The following is a 16,539-nucleotide window of genomic DNA, read 5'->3' on the forward strand; positions in this document are numbered from 1 at the left end:
AAGAAGGACTTAGGTAAATTGTGTGATTTTTCCCCCGCCCCCTTCCGCTTGTAATGTTTTGGGCCTTTTGTTAAATCTTACATTTGAGAAGACTGTATTTAAACAAAAAAGTTTACAAAAGAAAGGAGCCAGTAACCACTGAGGTGACAGAACCAAAGTCATGCTATTTCTTAAACCAAATGAAGGCTGGAACAGGAAGCTAAAATCACGCTATCGAAGGATCAAAAGTTGTCATTCCATAGGGCAGTGGTGGCAAACCTATGGCACGCGTTCCAGAGAGGGCATGCAGAGCCCTCTCTGTGGGCATGCGCACCATTGCCCCAGCACAGAAAAGCAGCCCCAGCAGCAGGAGAGGCAACGGGAGGGATCCCCTGAGCCGCCTCATGGTGGCGACCCCTGCCCGCAGCCCTGGCTCTTGCACTGGGCAGCCTCTCTCCTCTCCTTCTTTTGGCAGCCACAAGGGGAGGGGTGGGGGGAAAAGGTTGAGCTCCCCGGGTCCTCTCGCCATCGCCGGGGCGCCTGCGAGCTTCCCTCTCTCTCCCCCTCGGTGGTGCAGGGTGACCTTGCTGCAGCCACCCCCCAGGCGCCGGGACCGGCTGGGTAGGCTGGCAGCATGTCTGGGCTCTCCTCAAGCGGGAGCTGCCGTACCGCTCCTGCTTTGCACCGCCAGCGTCTGTCCCGCATGGCGTGAGCAGCAGAAAGACTGGAGCTGGCTCCGGCTGCCTGCACCACCCCTGGCCCTGCCCTCGGAGGAGGAGTCCCGCCGGGGCAACCTCCACCCTCGCTTCTCACCCAGAACTGCTGCTGCTTGCGCGGCCAACTTCCCCAAGGCTGCAGTAAGTGGGTGATCGTTGCCTTGCTTTCCCGCCATCGCAGGGATTCCTTCCCTGGCATGATTGCCAAAGATAGGACTTTTTGGAGGACTTTGATTCATAGGCACTTAACACACACACACGATTGCCAACCTCCAGCTGGGGCCTGGGAATCTCCCAGGATTACAACCGACCGCCGCTCTACACAGATCAGTTCCCCTGGAGAAAATGGCAGCTTTGAAGGGTGGACTCTATGGCATTATACCCCGTTGAAATCCCTCCCCAAACTCCGCTGTCCCCCAGATCTCCAGGAATTCCCGGGCCTGGAGCTGGCAACCGTATCCCCAGGGCATACTCCTTACAAGCACAGTGCATTTTTCCCAGGAGAAAACTGTTCCAAAACCTCAGTATTCAGGTTAAATTGCCGTGTTGGCACTTTGCGATAAATAAGTGGGCTTTGGGTTGCAGTATGGGCACTCGGTCTCTAAAAGGTTTGCCATCACTGCCATAGGGGAAGGATAACCAGTCAGCAACTACTTTCACAACAAGGAAAGCAACTGGCTTAGATCCTAACCGTATTTTCCACAAGCAGAAACATCCACTACAGCAGAAGATGAAAGAGACCATTTTTACCAATTCCAACTTCTTACTACAGACCCCCTCCCCTTGCTGTTCCCAGGGATCCACAGCAGACCCCAAGGGAAATGTCTGCAGGAAAGATTGCTTCCAGAAGTGTCACTGATTGTGCTAGATAAGATCTAATCCATTGTGGTTAAAACCTGGCTTTGATACAAGGGACAAAGCAGACCACGTGTACAACCAGCCTGGCACCACCTCGTGATTAAACATTGCAATAGTATCAGTCGAACATGTACTCCTATAACTAATAGTCAAGTGTTTAAAAATGCAATGCTTACACTGCAAGAATGCTCTCCGCAGTAAGCTATATGGCTGCAATATACCAGCCAGCACTAGATGCTGGCAACAAAAATCGAACAAACATATACACTACTAGTAGCTCAAAAACAACTAAAGTTATCAAAAGACATTGCTTCTTAGAGGTGCTTTCTTTCTCCAAGGTCATGGACAGAACAATCACCTTAACTCCGGTCCATGCGCTCCCTCCTCTGCCACCCCACGTGCCTTGTGTGGAACTCTTTATTTATTAATATTAGTGAGTCTGCTGGCAATTAAAGAAGAGGTAACTTAAAAAGCAGACAGGCTGCTAAAATGGAGAAGAGGCAGGTCAGCACATTAATCCGGTAAGCAAGTTTCTAATGTATCTGAAGCATCCTGAAAACTGAAACTTGCTGATTGGTTCTACTGTATCCTCCCAACTAGTATCAGGCCTCCTCAGACAGTACCCATACGTACCTTCCAGTTTCAAAAACCGCCAGATGCATCCACTTAAAAAAATATGCTCTTTTTACGTGTAATGGTACAAATGATGGTTTAACACAGTTTAGATTTTAAAACTGTCATAGTTGTGGACCTTTCAGAAATGATTGTAGAGGGATTTCAGTTAGAAGCCCTTGAATTTTGTAGAACAATGAAGTGCTATAGGAACCCTTTTGAAGAAAGAGGGGGGGATTCAATAAGGATGCATTAATGCTTAAATGATTGGTCTTTGATATATTCAAGAGCACTGGCCATATTTTAAACGCATCTTGAACATCTAAAGCTGCCTTATACCAAGTCAGATTATTGGCTCATCTAAGTTTAGTGTTGTTCACTCTATCAGTGGTTCTCCAAGGTCTCAAAGAAAATTCTCTAGACCTGCAGTCCAAGATTCGTTTCACTAAAGATTCCAGTACCGAACACAGTAACTTCTGCATGCAAAGCAAATGGCTCTATTACTGAGACACAGTGGTTCTCTTCACGAACCTTACAACGACGGCAGTGGTGTCAAAGGTGATACTCTCACCTCCTTTTGAGCAAAGGGATCTGTGCCTTCGGCATGCATACCTAACATACAGGCCCACATAATTAAGCTCATATGCATGAAGGACTCTTAAGCAAGCAAAAATATCAATACTCTTGAAGAAAAACCTCACGTGGTCAAACATGGAGGAAGTTCTGGTGGCATCCTTGAAAACATTTATAATATACTGCAACTGGCACAATGGTTGACATACCTTTCACCACCCTTTACAACAATTGTCAGCAATCCCTGCTTGCAACATTCCAACAAGATGGAAATAAATGGAGATAGGGAGGGAACCGCAGTCACAAGTTGAGAGCTACCAAGGCTTAAGCTACATGCGACAGAAGCATGTTCAAACAATAACACGTGTCTGCTCCAACAGTGTTTGAAGCAGAAGATGTGTCAATTTTGTACATATTGGGACAGACAGAGGTTTACACAAGTGTGTCTGCTAGTTATATGCAGTTTGAACCCGATAATATCAAAACCCCACAGGCAACCCTGATTGTGACAGTTAAGCCAGTGTGACAAAAAGTTTTTTAATCCATTCTATTTAAGATACTGATACATTCATTGCCTTTAGCTAAGGAAGACACTGATGTATTTTGAGTATACCCATACCAGGCTGAAAGCAGCTGTGAATAAGAATCATACAGGAATCTGAGACCAAAATGCTCAAACGTACTGGAACACAGCCAGTGCTCGAGACAGACATTTGTGAATACATCTTTATGTTCAACCCAAAATTTGAGGGGTTACGGGTGCCCGAACAGAACTCCTGAAGGATCAGAACCCAAGCTCACAGTAGATCCCGAAAATGAAACTAACGGCACTTTCACAAAGCCCAAATAATGCACTTTCAATCCACTTTCAGTGCACCTTAACGATCGTTTGCAAGTGGATTTTGCCAGTTCACACAGTAAAATCCACCTTCAAAGTGCATTGAAAGTGCATTGAAAGTGGATAATTTGAGCTGTGTGAAAGTGCCCTTTAAGAGTCAGCCCATCTGCCACCACACAGCTCACAGGGAAGAAAAGCCACAGGACAGGTCACATGACGAGGTCACGTGATAAGGCCTGGTCCCTGTCCAATCAAGGTTTCCACCACAGGCTTGCTCTCTGGCCTAAGCAATAGCGTTGCTAGTGCTGTTCATCTTTTTAAGCAAAGATCTACATTGCTTCTGTACTTTGGTTTGACAGGAACTGGGTGCAACACTAATATGCTATTTGAGTGTCATCAGTTTTGACAGTGGCTGTTAGCACACTAGGTATTCCCAGCGATGTATCAAGAGTTTGGAAATGTTATAAAAAAACATCGCTTTAAAAGGGTTTTTGGATACTACGGCTAAAAAATGGTTGGAAGACGTCTTCACAGCTAAAGGGGCCAAACAAAGTGCGAACAGTATTTTTTATAACAGTTTTAAACTCTTAATACATCGGTGGGAATACATAGAAAGTGCGAACAGTATTTTTTATAACGTTTTCAAACTCTTAATACATCGGTTCTTGTAGGTTATTCGGGCTGTGTAACCGTGGTCTTGGAATTTTCTTTCCTGACGTTTCGCCAGCAACTGTGGCAGGCATCTTCAGAGTAGTAACACTGAAGGACACTGTCCTTCAGTGTTACTACTCTGAAGATGCCTGCCACAGTTGCTGGCGAAACGTCAGGAAAGAAAATTCCAAGACCACGGTTACACAGCCCGAATAACCTACAAGAACCAATGAACTCTGACCGTGAAAGCCTTCGACAATATCTTAATACATCGCTGGGAATACCTAGTGCGGTAACAGCCTTAAAAACCTACTTTCAAACAAAAAAATTTAGGAGTCAGTCTCAATGCTGTAATTCAATTTCTCAAAGTCTCCAAGTTGCTAGCTCTCCTTCCAGGCCAGGTCCAGGAAATAAGCATGCTAAGCACACCCACTTCCCTCAGTTATGTGCCAAGAGAGCACACCGGTGTTGGATTTCACTAACACTCCAGAAGTTGTCCTGGCATCAAAACTAGATTAACTTGCAGGCAAAATTGTAACCAGCTCACCCCCTAGAAGCATTTTAAGTTGTGCAATATAAAATGGTTTACCTATCATCAGCAGTCTCTTTTACTGCTGATTTCATACATGTACAGTCTACATAAACCCCACCCTGAACTTTGTGCCAGAAAGTGAGCATGACATGCCTGCAATTACCAGCAGAGAGATATAACTGTGTGGAACACTGCATTTAAATAAGGGACAAATTATGAGGCAAGTTTGATTTCAATAGCTTTTTTGACTCCTACCAGCTCACCAAACGCTCTCATTTATAAATTGCTCATCAACAGATGGGAACATCAGCAGCTGCCATCACCACAACCGGCCAGAGCTTAAGAACTGTTACATACTGCAATACTTAGCGCAGCGACTGGCAACCTAACAAACCAGTCAAGACAAGAGTCTAGGAATTTAGAACCGGTTAATGTAGCAACTTCAGCTAGCTCCAGGTGTACATAAGCCTTTTGATGGCTACACAGTTATGGACTCTGACCACTGCCATAGTCATAAAGTATTATCCCAGCCCCTTTTAGGTTTGACAAGGAAGTCACTGCAGCTTTCCTTCACTGCAAGTAGTGGCTGGCACAGACACTGCCAAAATAGCCCCCCCTCCAAATAAACAGGCTGTAGCAACCAAGAGATCCCAGCTGTAACACACAGACACAGGATTCTGTACACATATGTTCGTTTAGGAAAGTCGAAATGGCAAAAATACCACTCTTTAAGCACCCAGCACTTAAAACAGGGTCGTAATATAAGGCTTGGCTAGAGGCAGAACTCTGGTCCTAACCTAGAGATGAGAGGTAGACAGCACATTACTGTCTTCTCCAAACAGCCATGTTGAGTTGCTTTTGAGGTTTCAAGGCAAAGACTGGCATTTGGAGCAAAGGAAGGAGTCAGTAGGGCTAAGAGGCAGGGTGCCTGGAAAATGCTACAATAGAACCTATCATGTGTCTACTACCCTGACGGTAACTGCAAAACACATTACCAACCTTATGTCTTGACAGATTTTTCAAAAGCATGCAGGGCTTATCAAAACCAGTTATGATGCAACGGTCATGGCTGGGCATACAGAGCTAGGTTGGGTGGCCAAGGCTCACTCAGGCACCTGGAGGTACAACAAACCCACCCCAACCATAAACACATGCCAGGGAACAAAGGCAATACTAATTTCTGCAACAGCATGCAATGTTGTAATGCTTCCAAGGCTCCTGAGACTATATGTTGTCCATCTACAATACAGCTAGCCCGAAGAGAACAGAAATACACTGCCATTAAATAGCAAAACAGAAATACTGTTATTTGAGAGAAATATCAAAATCTACAAATGGGGATGGGCAAAGTGGGGCTCAGAAGCCCATCAGTGCAGATGACAGGTCGATTAGATCCCGACCAAGGACTGATTTATTAATTCATTCGCTGATCCTTGTCGGTGAGGAACGTCAGCAAACATCCATTTGCTCTACATGTTTCACACTTACTAGACCTTTTTCAAAAGGAATCCGCATTTCCTGTTATTCAAAGAGACTAGCGTTATTTTATTTTTTTTACACAAATACTTCAAAAATGTAAGGGCTATTACAAAATTGCTGTACTGCCATAGTTAAAATATATTTACCAAAGCTGTAATGTCCTAAAATAAGCAATTTCTGGTCATCACCTTCCTTAAATGTATGATGAGCACTGGCATTACAAAAGAAATGCATCCCGATGTGGACACTGCCCTTTGTGCCCTATATGCAAGTAGTCAAACAGCTATGTTTTATACTATTTGCACAGTGATATATTGTTTAAAACTTTGGACTACCCAAAGTTTAGAATGATTCTGGGATTACAGTTTTGTCCTGTTTGACATAGCTTCATCAAATATTTTTGAAGTCTGTAGATGAAACCTGAAGTAAACACATTAAATAACAAAGATGCTACCTTCTGGGCATTACATATAATTCTTACCTTTTTAGAACAAAGATGAGCATGTTCGTTAAGGAACCTTGGATACTTACTGTGAGGGTTCCTTCTGCTCTGAGGTAAGGAGGGCATCTTGAAACTTGGGTGATTCCCACTGGCTGTTCAGGGAGGCAGAACTAATCTTATCACTTCCTGTCTCCCAGATGGGGATCTCCTGTGGTCAGTTTAAATACTTTCCGAGCTAATAAGAAGAAAGTCAGTAACGAATATAAGGAACATAGAACATTAACGAGAACAGGTGAAAAATTCATCATAGTGCAAAGTGTTAGAACAGAAAAGGAAAGTTTACTGTTTATTTGGGGAGGTTGAGGCAGGAGACGGATCAAGCCTTTTCCCTGTAGGTGTTTGATTACATAATTGTTGACAATCCAGAACATTCTCTTGCATTGTTTCTTGCTCAACGTACTGTCTGAATCTTAATCATTCTTTTTCTTTCTCTCACTCTGGGTGGGCAAGATGCCCTCCTTACGTCAGAGAAGAAGGAACCTTCATGGTAAGTATCTAAGGTTCCATTCTCGCTCTGAGGAGGACATCTTGAAACTTGGGACTTCCAATAGTGGTGTCCCTCAATCGGGATGGGACATAGTCCTCATCCACCATATGTTGCAACACTCTGCATCCAAAGGCTGCATCATTTGAAGAAAACGAATTAAGCTTGTAGTGTCTGACAAAGGTCAAGATGGAGGACCATGTAGCCGCCTTGATGTTCAAAGGCAGTGTTGGTAGCTGCACTTTGTATGGAATGTGCTGTGATGCCTAGATGTATGGGAATGTTGCTGGCCTTGCCTAATATTATAGCTAATTGACTGCCCCAAACAAGGGGAAGATGTCTGGGTCAGCAATGATACGAATAAGGAGTCTGTTTTACTTATGGTTTCAGTATGCCTGATATATATTTGAAGAGCCCTATGGAGGTCCAGCGTGTGCCAAGCTTTCTCTTTGGCATATTTCAGCCATTGGCAGAATGATATGAACCTCTTGTCTTCTGTGGAAAAGAGTTATCTTTGGGGATAAACATGGGGTCTGGTCATGGTACCACTGTATCTTTATGAAAAATACAGACTCCTTTCCTGGCCGACAGTGCTACCAATTCGGAGAACCTATATGCTGAAGTCACTGCAGTTAGGAATAAGGTCTTCATGTGCAGCTACTTAAGTGAAACCTCTCATAATGGTTTGAAGGGAGCTGTGGTAAGAGCTGATAACACTATGTAATCTCCAGGTTGGAGATCTATGGATAATTGGAGGGCTGGTCAGCGCCACCCCTTTAAGAAACGAATTGATGTATGGATGTTTGGTCAGGGGAACACCCGCTATCTGAGGTACTATAGTCGCTATAGCTAATACCTGACGACGCAGGATAGATACCTTGGGTTTCTTATGGACTCTGTCCTGTAGGAAAGCTAATAGTCAGCCTAAACCCAAGTCTAGTGGGTCAACGCGCTTACACTGGTACCATCTTGTGAAGGCTTTCCATAAGGAGTTGTATATATGCCTGGTGGATAACTTTCTGGAGGCCATAATGGTTTCGGCAACCTCTGGAACATAATCTAAGTCTAGCAACCAGTTCCTTTCACAGGAATACACCAAGTCTCTTGTAATGGATAATTCCATCAGAGAAGGGAAACATGGTCTGCGAGGCCACTCTGAAGCCATAAAGATGACTAATGCCTGCTCCTGATGCACCTTCCTCAATGCCTTTGGAATTACAGGTAGTGGTGGAAAGGCATACAGAAGTCCTTGGGGCCATGGAGAGAGTAGAGCATCCACTTGTTCTGCTCATGGTATATGGAGAAGAATCATGGTACTAGATGACTGGAAGCTGAGGCAAAGAGGTCCACCCTCAAGGCACCAAATCTGTCCATGATTAATTGAAAGGTCTCTCTCGAGTGTCCACTCGTTCTCGTCTATGGTCTGTCTGCTTAACCAATCAGCTTGCGTGCTGAGTGACCCCTGAAGGTGCTCTGCAGATATTGATTGCAGGAGTATTACTACCCAAGAAAGAATGCTTCCCAATGCAGGGAGGAGGATCTGGACCCCCATTTGCTGATATGGGCTTTGGCAGATACGTTGTCTGTCCTGATGAGGTTGTCCATCCTGATGAGGATGTGCTGGCCCTTGATTGTTGACTGGAATTCTAGAAGTGCCATCTTGATGACACTAATGTTCAACCTCCTCTCCTGTGTCCAGAAGCCTTGGTCTGGATGATCTGGTAGGGAGGCTCCCCAAGCAACCAGGCTGTCATCTGTGAAGATCTGTACTAAAGACTTGTGAAATAGGATTTACCTCTTTTCAGTTTGCTGGTTTTGGTCCACCAGATCAGGCTTTGCTTCATCAACAGAGTTAAGGTTAAACTCTTGTCCCTTTTTTGCAAAAGTGCCAGCTGGTGATGACGAAGAAACCACTGTAGCACTCTGGAATGCAGACGGGCCCATGATGATATCATAAGACCCTGTAATCGGGTCAGAGACATTAGCTGTGCTGCCTTGGCCAGACTGGATATCTTGTTGTTATTTCTTCTGAAGGAAAAGATCAAGTTATTTCAGGGGTTGATGACAACCCCTAGATGCTATAGTCTCTGAGTCAGCATAAGATTGCTTTTCTCTCTGTTCAGGAAATAACCATGGGCTTCCAAAATCTGTATGGCCTTGCTTGTGTCCTTGATGGCTTGTGCCCTGGTGGGAGAACAAATCAGGATGTTGACCAGAATCTGAAGACTTTGTCTCCAGGCAAGGGCTACTAGTGTCACCAGTACCTTGGAGAACACTTGAGGGACTGAGGCCAGGCCAAAGGGTAGTGCTCTGAATTGGAAAGGACAATGTGAGAAACCTGTAATAGCCCATGTAGACGGGGATGTGCAGGTAGGCCTCTGTAAGATTGACGGATGTCACGAACTCCCCCTAGAATGAGGGCTTTGGTAATTGAGCACAGAGTCTCCACATGAAAGTGTTTCTGTTTCATGAACCTGTTGACAGATTTGAGATCGAGAATAGCTCACCACTCTCCAGTTTTCTTGGGAACTGTGAAGAATATGGAGTAGACTCCTGAGCGACATTCGTAAGGAGGAACGGGCTCTATTGATCTTATCTGCAAGATATGTTTGATGGCAGTTAAAGTCCTTGCTTGTTTCTCTGCTCTGAGGGATCTGGAGGTTTGGAGAAAACAATCTGGGGGAAGACTAGTGAACTCTATGGCATAACTGAATTAAATAATTTGCTGTACCCAGAAGTCCAGTTGTGATTGCATCCACTGGATCTGAAATTGTTTTAATGTTCCCCCCACTGGCAATAGCCTCGCTTCACTGCTTTCCTTATTTGACGGGTCTATTGTTCTTGTCAGATCAATAGAATCTGAAATGAGGAATCTGTTGAATCGCACTCTTCTGTGAAAGGACCCTCTGCTATTTGACCACAGAGATCTCCTATGGTAAGGTCTGGGAAAAGATGGCGTATGGTAGGATCACAAGGAGTTCATTGAAAAAGATCCCTTGGTATCCTTCCTCAGATGTCTGGGCATAGCCTTCTTATCATTTCTGGTCTCCACCAGGATCTTATCTAGCTTGTCTCCAAACAGCACGTCGCCTTGGAAGGGTAGGCCATCACTATCGACTTGAAATGACCACTTTGAAGGTGCTATTTGCTTCAACTATTGCTTTTCTATTGTCGCTGGGAATTAGCTGGCTCAGTTTTCAAGTCCAGATGATTGAAGCTTTGGATATGAGCTGCTGTTGCCACTGCTCTTATTGCTTGTGCCGAAGCCTCGTGGGATTTTCTGGAGGTGTAGTCAGCTTTCCTATCTAGGGAATCTTTTATAGATCCCATGCCATCCTCCCATAGTAAACCTGTGGATTGTAACACTGCAATGAGGGCATCTACTAATGGAACTTGCAACATTTCCATAGCATGTGGGCACAGAGAGTAAAGTTTCTTAGTAGTGGCTGAGAACTGCCTGTTAACCAAGAGTTTGGCCCATTCTGCCCTCATTAGTCTTTCATAGTACTCAGGAAAAAGAACTGATCTATCCGATAATGCCAGCCTTGGGGAAAACTCTTTGGTCCCTTAGGTCTAGATCTTCTCTCTTTTGTTTCCTCTCCTGGATTGGGTTCCTCGGAGATATCCACAGCCAAGATAGATTTTGAATAGTTTAGTTTGCTGTTCTTCCATTGTAGACTCATCATCAGATGAGAACTAGCCTTCCTTCTTTTCATTGTCTATGGAAGGAGAAACATTTCCTGGGGAATGGCTAGGGTGGTTGCCTGAGAATGTGGCCTTCCTAGCTGCTTTAGTGGGCCATCATCTAGAGGTCTCCCTGTAGGAGGCGGCCTGTCCCTTCCCAAACCTGCACTGAGCAATGGGAACATGCGGAGGGGAACTTGGGAGGGGGGAGCAATGTGATTCCCCTGGATGAGGGGGGAGGAGAGAACATCTGAATGTGCTTCAACTCTTCTCTTAGAGCCCTTCTGATTGCCTCCATGTTCTCAATGGAGCGAGATGGTTGCCCTCCCACAACCTCGGAAGAGGGGGTGGTGGTAGTATATTTCCTTAAAGTCTGATCTGTCTCAGGTGGTTGGCTCAGGGAGATATTGTCTGGAGGGCTGGGCCTACCATTGTAGTGGCTCAGGGCCGAACAGGTAGCCATTTTATCAACTGAGGTTCTTTTCGCGCCTATTTTAAGCAACGCGGTTTATCTTTTTCATTTGGCACCAACATCTTGTCCAAACTCTCTCTTGCCGCAGGTGAAACTTCTGGAGACCTCATTGTCTCCTTGCGGCAGAGAGGACAGCAGCCCAGGGTCTGCATCCTTCTTGAAGAGGAAACCATCCTCCGCTGGGCTCCTCCCGAGCCGCTAACTCTGCCATGAGTGGGGGAGAGGAAAAGGACAGACTAAGAAGGAGAGAGAGGCAGGCATGAGAGAAAGCAGGTGCACATGGGTGGGGGGAGAGGGACTGAGGAGATAGATTGAAGTCTCTTCCTCTAACAGAGATGAAAGTAGAAATTTGTTAAGGTAGAGGAAGTCAACTGAGCTCAGAAGATTCCCGCCTGGGAGATAGGAAGTGATAAGATTGGTCCTGCCTCCCTGAATCATCCATTGGGAATCATCCAAGTTTCAAGATCCCCTCCTCCTCAGAGCAAGAAGACATGTCTGTCACAACCTACGGTTTTGACAACACAGTCTGATAGAGAAACCTTAACATACAAGTTTAAGTAGTAGTACAGACTTGGTATGCATTTTCAAAAGGCATGCATATTAGGAGAAGCATCTCATATGTTTCATGTATTTATTCTAATGTACTGCTCAAAACTGGCAAATGTACATCATTAACAAAAAAATCAGTTGGCTCTCAGAAAGATGCTAGCTAGAATTAAAGATGTCACCTTCCCAATATCTGTGCTATAATGCTAGCTTCTGTTAATGTCATGCTGCAGAACTCATACTATACTGTGTGGAAAAACACACACAATGTAGATACCACACATAACTATTAATGAAGGCTGACTTGCGATATAAATGCTTTTGTGTGTGCATTACTACACAAACTTATTTCTGCTCTGTTTTTGACACTCTGCCCCCAGGCAACTCACAATACAACATCAAAAATGAAAACAAGCCACAAAATCCTAATACTAATTATACAGCTAGTTTACAAAACCAATCAACTAAAATCTGTTCACAGAAAAAATCAAGTACATGAGCATAAGGAGATGGCCTATGGATTTGAAATAGGCTATTCATTTACAGGTTTCGCCCCAAGTAAAGCCTTTATGAACTTTAACAAGCCGAACATTCGCTGTAGGAAAATATCTGTGATTTGGAAAACTCCAGCATCTGCTATGCTCATCTCTCACCACATCCTGCATACACTCACATTTAAACAGTGTTGTAAAATACCAAATCTCCATACACTGACAGCCAGGAGAGGTTTCAACACATCATGTAAGAAAGAAATTAAAGTATACTTGTGGTGTGCAGCATTTGCTGCATGTTTATTTAAGCGTCCCAGAAGCAGCCATGGACACACAAGATATATTTATGCATATTTTCCCCTGTTCCGATTGACCTTTGCCAGCATCATCCAGCGCCCCTCCCCTTTTCCGAGGCCATGCAAGTTATTTTTTTTCCTCCTTTCACAAGTTCTCAATGAGGCCTCTTCTAAATGCTGAAAGCAAGCAAAGCAAAGCCCATGCTGTGTGTCTGTCTCCTGGAGAAGATTGCATCTTTTATTTATCGCCCCTTGGCTTTATTTTCACAGTGAATTCCTAGCTTAAATGTAATCAGCCAAGAAACCCTCCCTATGTGCACTCCTGTCATTCCTCATCCCTTGCAAGTGGAGTCAAGCAGAGGCCAAAAAAAAAAAAAAGCCCTCAGCAATGCCAGCCAAACCAGAAAGAGGCTCAGTTCTGGTTGTGCCACCGCTAAATAGAGAGATGCCTCAACCCCAGCTAGAGGGACAGACCCAGAAGCATGGAGGAATGTTAATTAGAACTTAGAAGACTGCCCAGAGCTAAATCATTTGCAGGCAGAAGGGAAAGGCACCATTACAGAGCGCATGAAGCCTGTCTCACAGTCCAACAATTGTGCTCCAACCCAAGCTGGCTTTGACTTGCGTTTGAAGATGGGAGAAAGACACCCCCCTTCCAACCCCCACAGAAGGCACACTGGCACGGCCAAATTAAAACCTCCACAGCAAGGAGTGCCCGCATCTTTAAACATCAAGTGATACCAGCCACAAGAAAAGGGCAATCTTGTAAAGAAGGAACAAGGAGGGAGCTACCAGCACTTTGCTGAGTGGGTTTCAACCCACTTGAAGTCACCTCATATGTGGTCAAAATGCTGGGGGTGGGGGAGACCACTGGTGCTATTTAAAGTTTCATGGGGGAGCAAGCTGGGTAAGTCTCCGAGCAGCAAGCAAAAGCTGAACTGTGCAGCTTTAAAACCACCAGCTCTCCTTCCCCTTTGTCAGATTCCTTGCTATTTTGCAGGCAGTGAAAAGCAATGAAAGAGCCTCTTTTGTTTGGTTCCCCCCCTTTCATGGAGCAACAGAAAACTGAAAAGGACACAAACAAACATGAAAATGAGAAAGTGCCAAGTCCTCCCTCCGAGGGGGGGGGGAGGAGGAGAGAAGCCCGAAGGCCGCTGGAGACGTGCAAACCTCTGGAAACACGACAGCAACAAAAGATCCAGCTTCACAGCGATCCTCCCACCGACCAGGAAGTTCCATAACAGAAATAACCACCCCTGTCCACATATTTCCAGAAACAGACACTTCTTCCCAGAGCCCAGAAAAGGGGGAAGCCAGACATACAGATCCCCCCTTCCAATGAGACAAGTAACCCCTCACTGGAGTGAAGGGCACGACCCTCCATAGAGCCCTTTAATTTGAGCCAAGAAGTTAGGCGAAAAAGCCTTATTGCAGAAAGAATTTAAACCAGCAGGAGAAGAGAGTGTGGGGTTGAGAAAGAAGCACAGCGCTTCCCCTGTTTGGGGGGGTGGAGGGTGGGGATAAAAAAACCTGCTACCTCCTAAAGCTATTCGGCAGCATCCTAGACGTCTCTGCCTTCCTGTACATCAGTCCCCCCTGGGCAGCCCCCCTCTCCTCAGACAAGCCAGCCTTTCAGCCCCGGTTCCATCCGCGACCTGACAGCTTTACGACCCGCTGACCTACCCCCAGTGCCACCACCAACAAAACCTGGGAGGGCAAGAGCGCCCGAGCGAGCGAGACAGACAAGGCGCCCAAGGAGCGCCCAAGGAGCCTGGGCCAGCCAATGGTGGGTTTCATCTCCTCCTCCGGCACCGCTGTCCTAGAAATGTCTTTGTTTGGAGACTCCAACCTCCCCTGGCAAAGCCTGGCGCTAAGGAGGCATTCCTGCCCCCCTCTTTCCCGGGGGGGGGGCTCCTTCTGCTGATTCACTTCCATTCACAGCTATCTGGTGCTGGGAAGGTGGGGGGGGAGAGGAGAAAGGGGCAAATCGAAAGAGTGTAAAGGAAGGATACTCTGATCTAATCCCTTATCTATACTTTGTATTAATTTTATATTAGGTACCGATTTAATAATGTTGGATAAGAACAGGTTAATTAAAATAATACTGGGATTAGTCCCGTTAGCAAAAGTTTATACAATTTATTTCTAGATGGAAGAGGGAGAGGGGGAAGTCATTTTATTGTTAAATTAGCGATATTATTTGTTTTTATTATTATTACTAATATTTTTAGCATTGGCTATTGTTTCTATGTTGAGATGTTAAATGAAGAAAATAAAAAAAATATTTTTTTTAAAAAAAGACTGTACAGGAAAACATATTTTGATCAATGTAGGGGGTGGGGGAGAAAAAGAGGAAGATGCGGGGAGCAGCTACTGGTGCAGGCTGATCATGCCCAGGGCACAAAAAGGGGCGAGGAGGGAAATAGGACGTTTTGTCTGGACGGGAGGCGGAGGGGATTATGTGCGGGAGCTTAATGGCAGGGGATTTAAATGGGGGGGGGGGAGAGAGAGGAGCGGCCGGCTGCGGGGAGCGCGCGCGGCGCAAAGGGGCTGCGCGGACGGTCCGGGTTCTTGGAATGCTAGCGGGGGGGGGGGGGGAAGGATACAATTATAGCAATAAAGTGTGACGGCGGGAGAGAATACAGGGGGTCGGAGACCGGCACGGGTGCACAGGTGGAGGGGGCGGGGAGGAACGCCCTTGTTCCCTCCCCACCCCCAAAAGTCAAGCCTGGGGAGGGGACAGCCCCCCCCCAAGCCCCCCGCGACTGGAAGTGAAAGCGAAAGGCTCCCACGGCTGCCTGCCCCCCCCCCCGGCCGGGCGACTCACCGACTTGCAGGACGTTGTCGACGCAGCCGCCGTCGAGCAGAGCGACCCCCCTGCGGAAAGGCAGGCGGCTCTCGTCGGCGGCGGCGTCCGCTGCCCCTCCGCCGCCGCTGCCGCCTCCTCCCCCTCCGGGCGCGGCGCTGTTGCCGGTGCCGCTGTTGCCGGCCGCGACGGCCGCGGGGGTGGCGGTGCCGGTGGGCCCGACGGCGCTCGCTCCTCCGCCGGGGGCGGCGGCGGCGGCGTTGCTGCCGGCGGCGTTGCCGGCGGCGTTGTCCTCGGCGGCGGCGCCGGCGTTGAAGGACGAGTACATGCAGATCTCCCGCTCGCTGCGGGGGAAGGACCAGTAGACGATGCGGCGCTGGACGGGCTCCGGGATGCGCTCGAACCGCTCCTCCACCCGCTGGAACGGCCACTTCTCCGCCACGCGCCGCGCCGCGATGTCCAGCAGCGACTCCGGGCTCTGCGTCTTGCCCGGCGGCAGCACCCCCAGCGCGGCGTAGGCGGCGGCGAGGGCGGGCGAGAAGGCGACCGCCGCCGAGGACGAGGCGGCGGCGGCGGCACAGGAGGAGGGTCCCGCGACGCACAGCGCCCCGCCGCCGCCCAGGCCTCCTTCGCCGCCGCCGCCGCCGATCGCCCGCAGGCCCGGCCTGCACCCGGCGCCGTAGCCGGGTCTGCAGCAGAGGCGCTTGGCGGGGGGAGGGAGCTGACCGCGCTCCGCCATGATCGCGCCGCTTCTAAGCAGGCAGCGGAAGTGGCCGTACTCTATAAACGGCACCAGGAAGCCGGCGACAGGCTGCCGGAGGCCGGGCCCCGCCTCCCGCTCCCAAATATGGGCCTAGGGGCGGGGCGCCAGCGGCCGCGCGCGCAGGGGGCGGGGAGCGGAGGGGGCGGGGACACGCAGACAAGAAAACCCCGGGGAGAAAGAGGCCGCGGACAGAAATAGAACGGGCCCCGAGGCCGTGTGCTCGGCGCGTCAGCGGTGACGGGGAGGGGGAAGTCGGC

At 47.6% G+C, this 16,539-nt stretch overlaps 1 protein-coding gene across 1 annotated transcript in view; it reads right to left on the reverse strand.

Moving 5' to 3' along the window:
• The window catches only part of ZSWIM6 (zinc finger SWIM-type containing 6), a 121,180-nt gene extending 104,922 nt beyond the window's left edge, over nucleotides 1-16,258 (reverse strand). The window contains exon 1 of the mRNA XM_056848242.1: nucleotides 15,541-16,258. Coding sequence (XP_056704220.1) covers nucleotides 15,541-16,258 — 718 coding nt within the window. The remainder of the gene's footprint in view (nucleotides 1-15,540) is intronic.
• Nucleotides 16,259-16,539: the final 281 nt, after the last annotated feature.

The sequence above is a fragment of the Euleptes europaea genome, chromosome 4 (assembly GCF_029931775.1).
Source record: "Euleptes europaea isolate rEulEur1 chromosome 4, rEulEur1.hap1, whole genome shotgun sequence".
Classification (NCBI taxonomy): Eukaryota; Metazoa; Chordata; class Lepidosauria; order Squamata; family Sphaerodactylidae; genus Euleptes; species Euleptes europaea.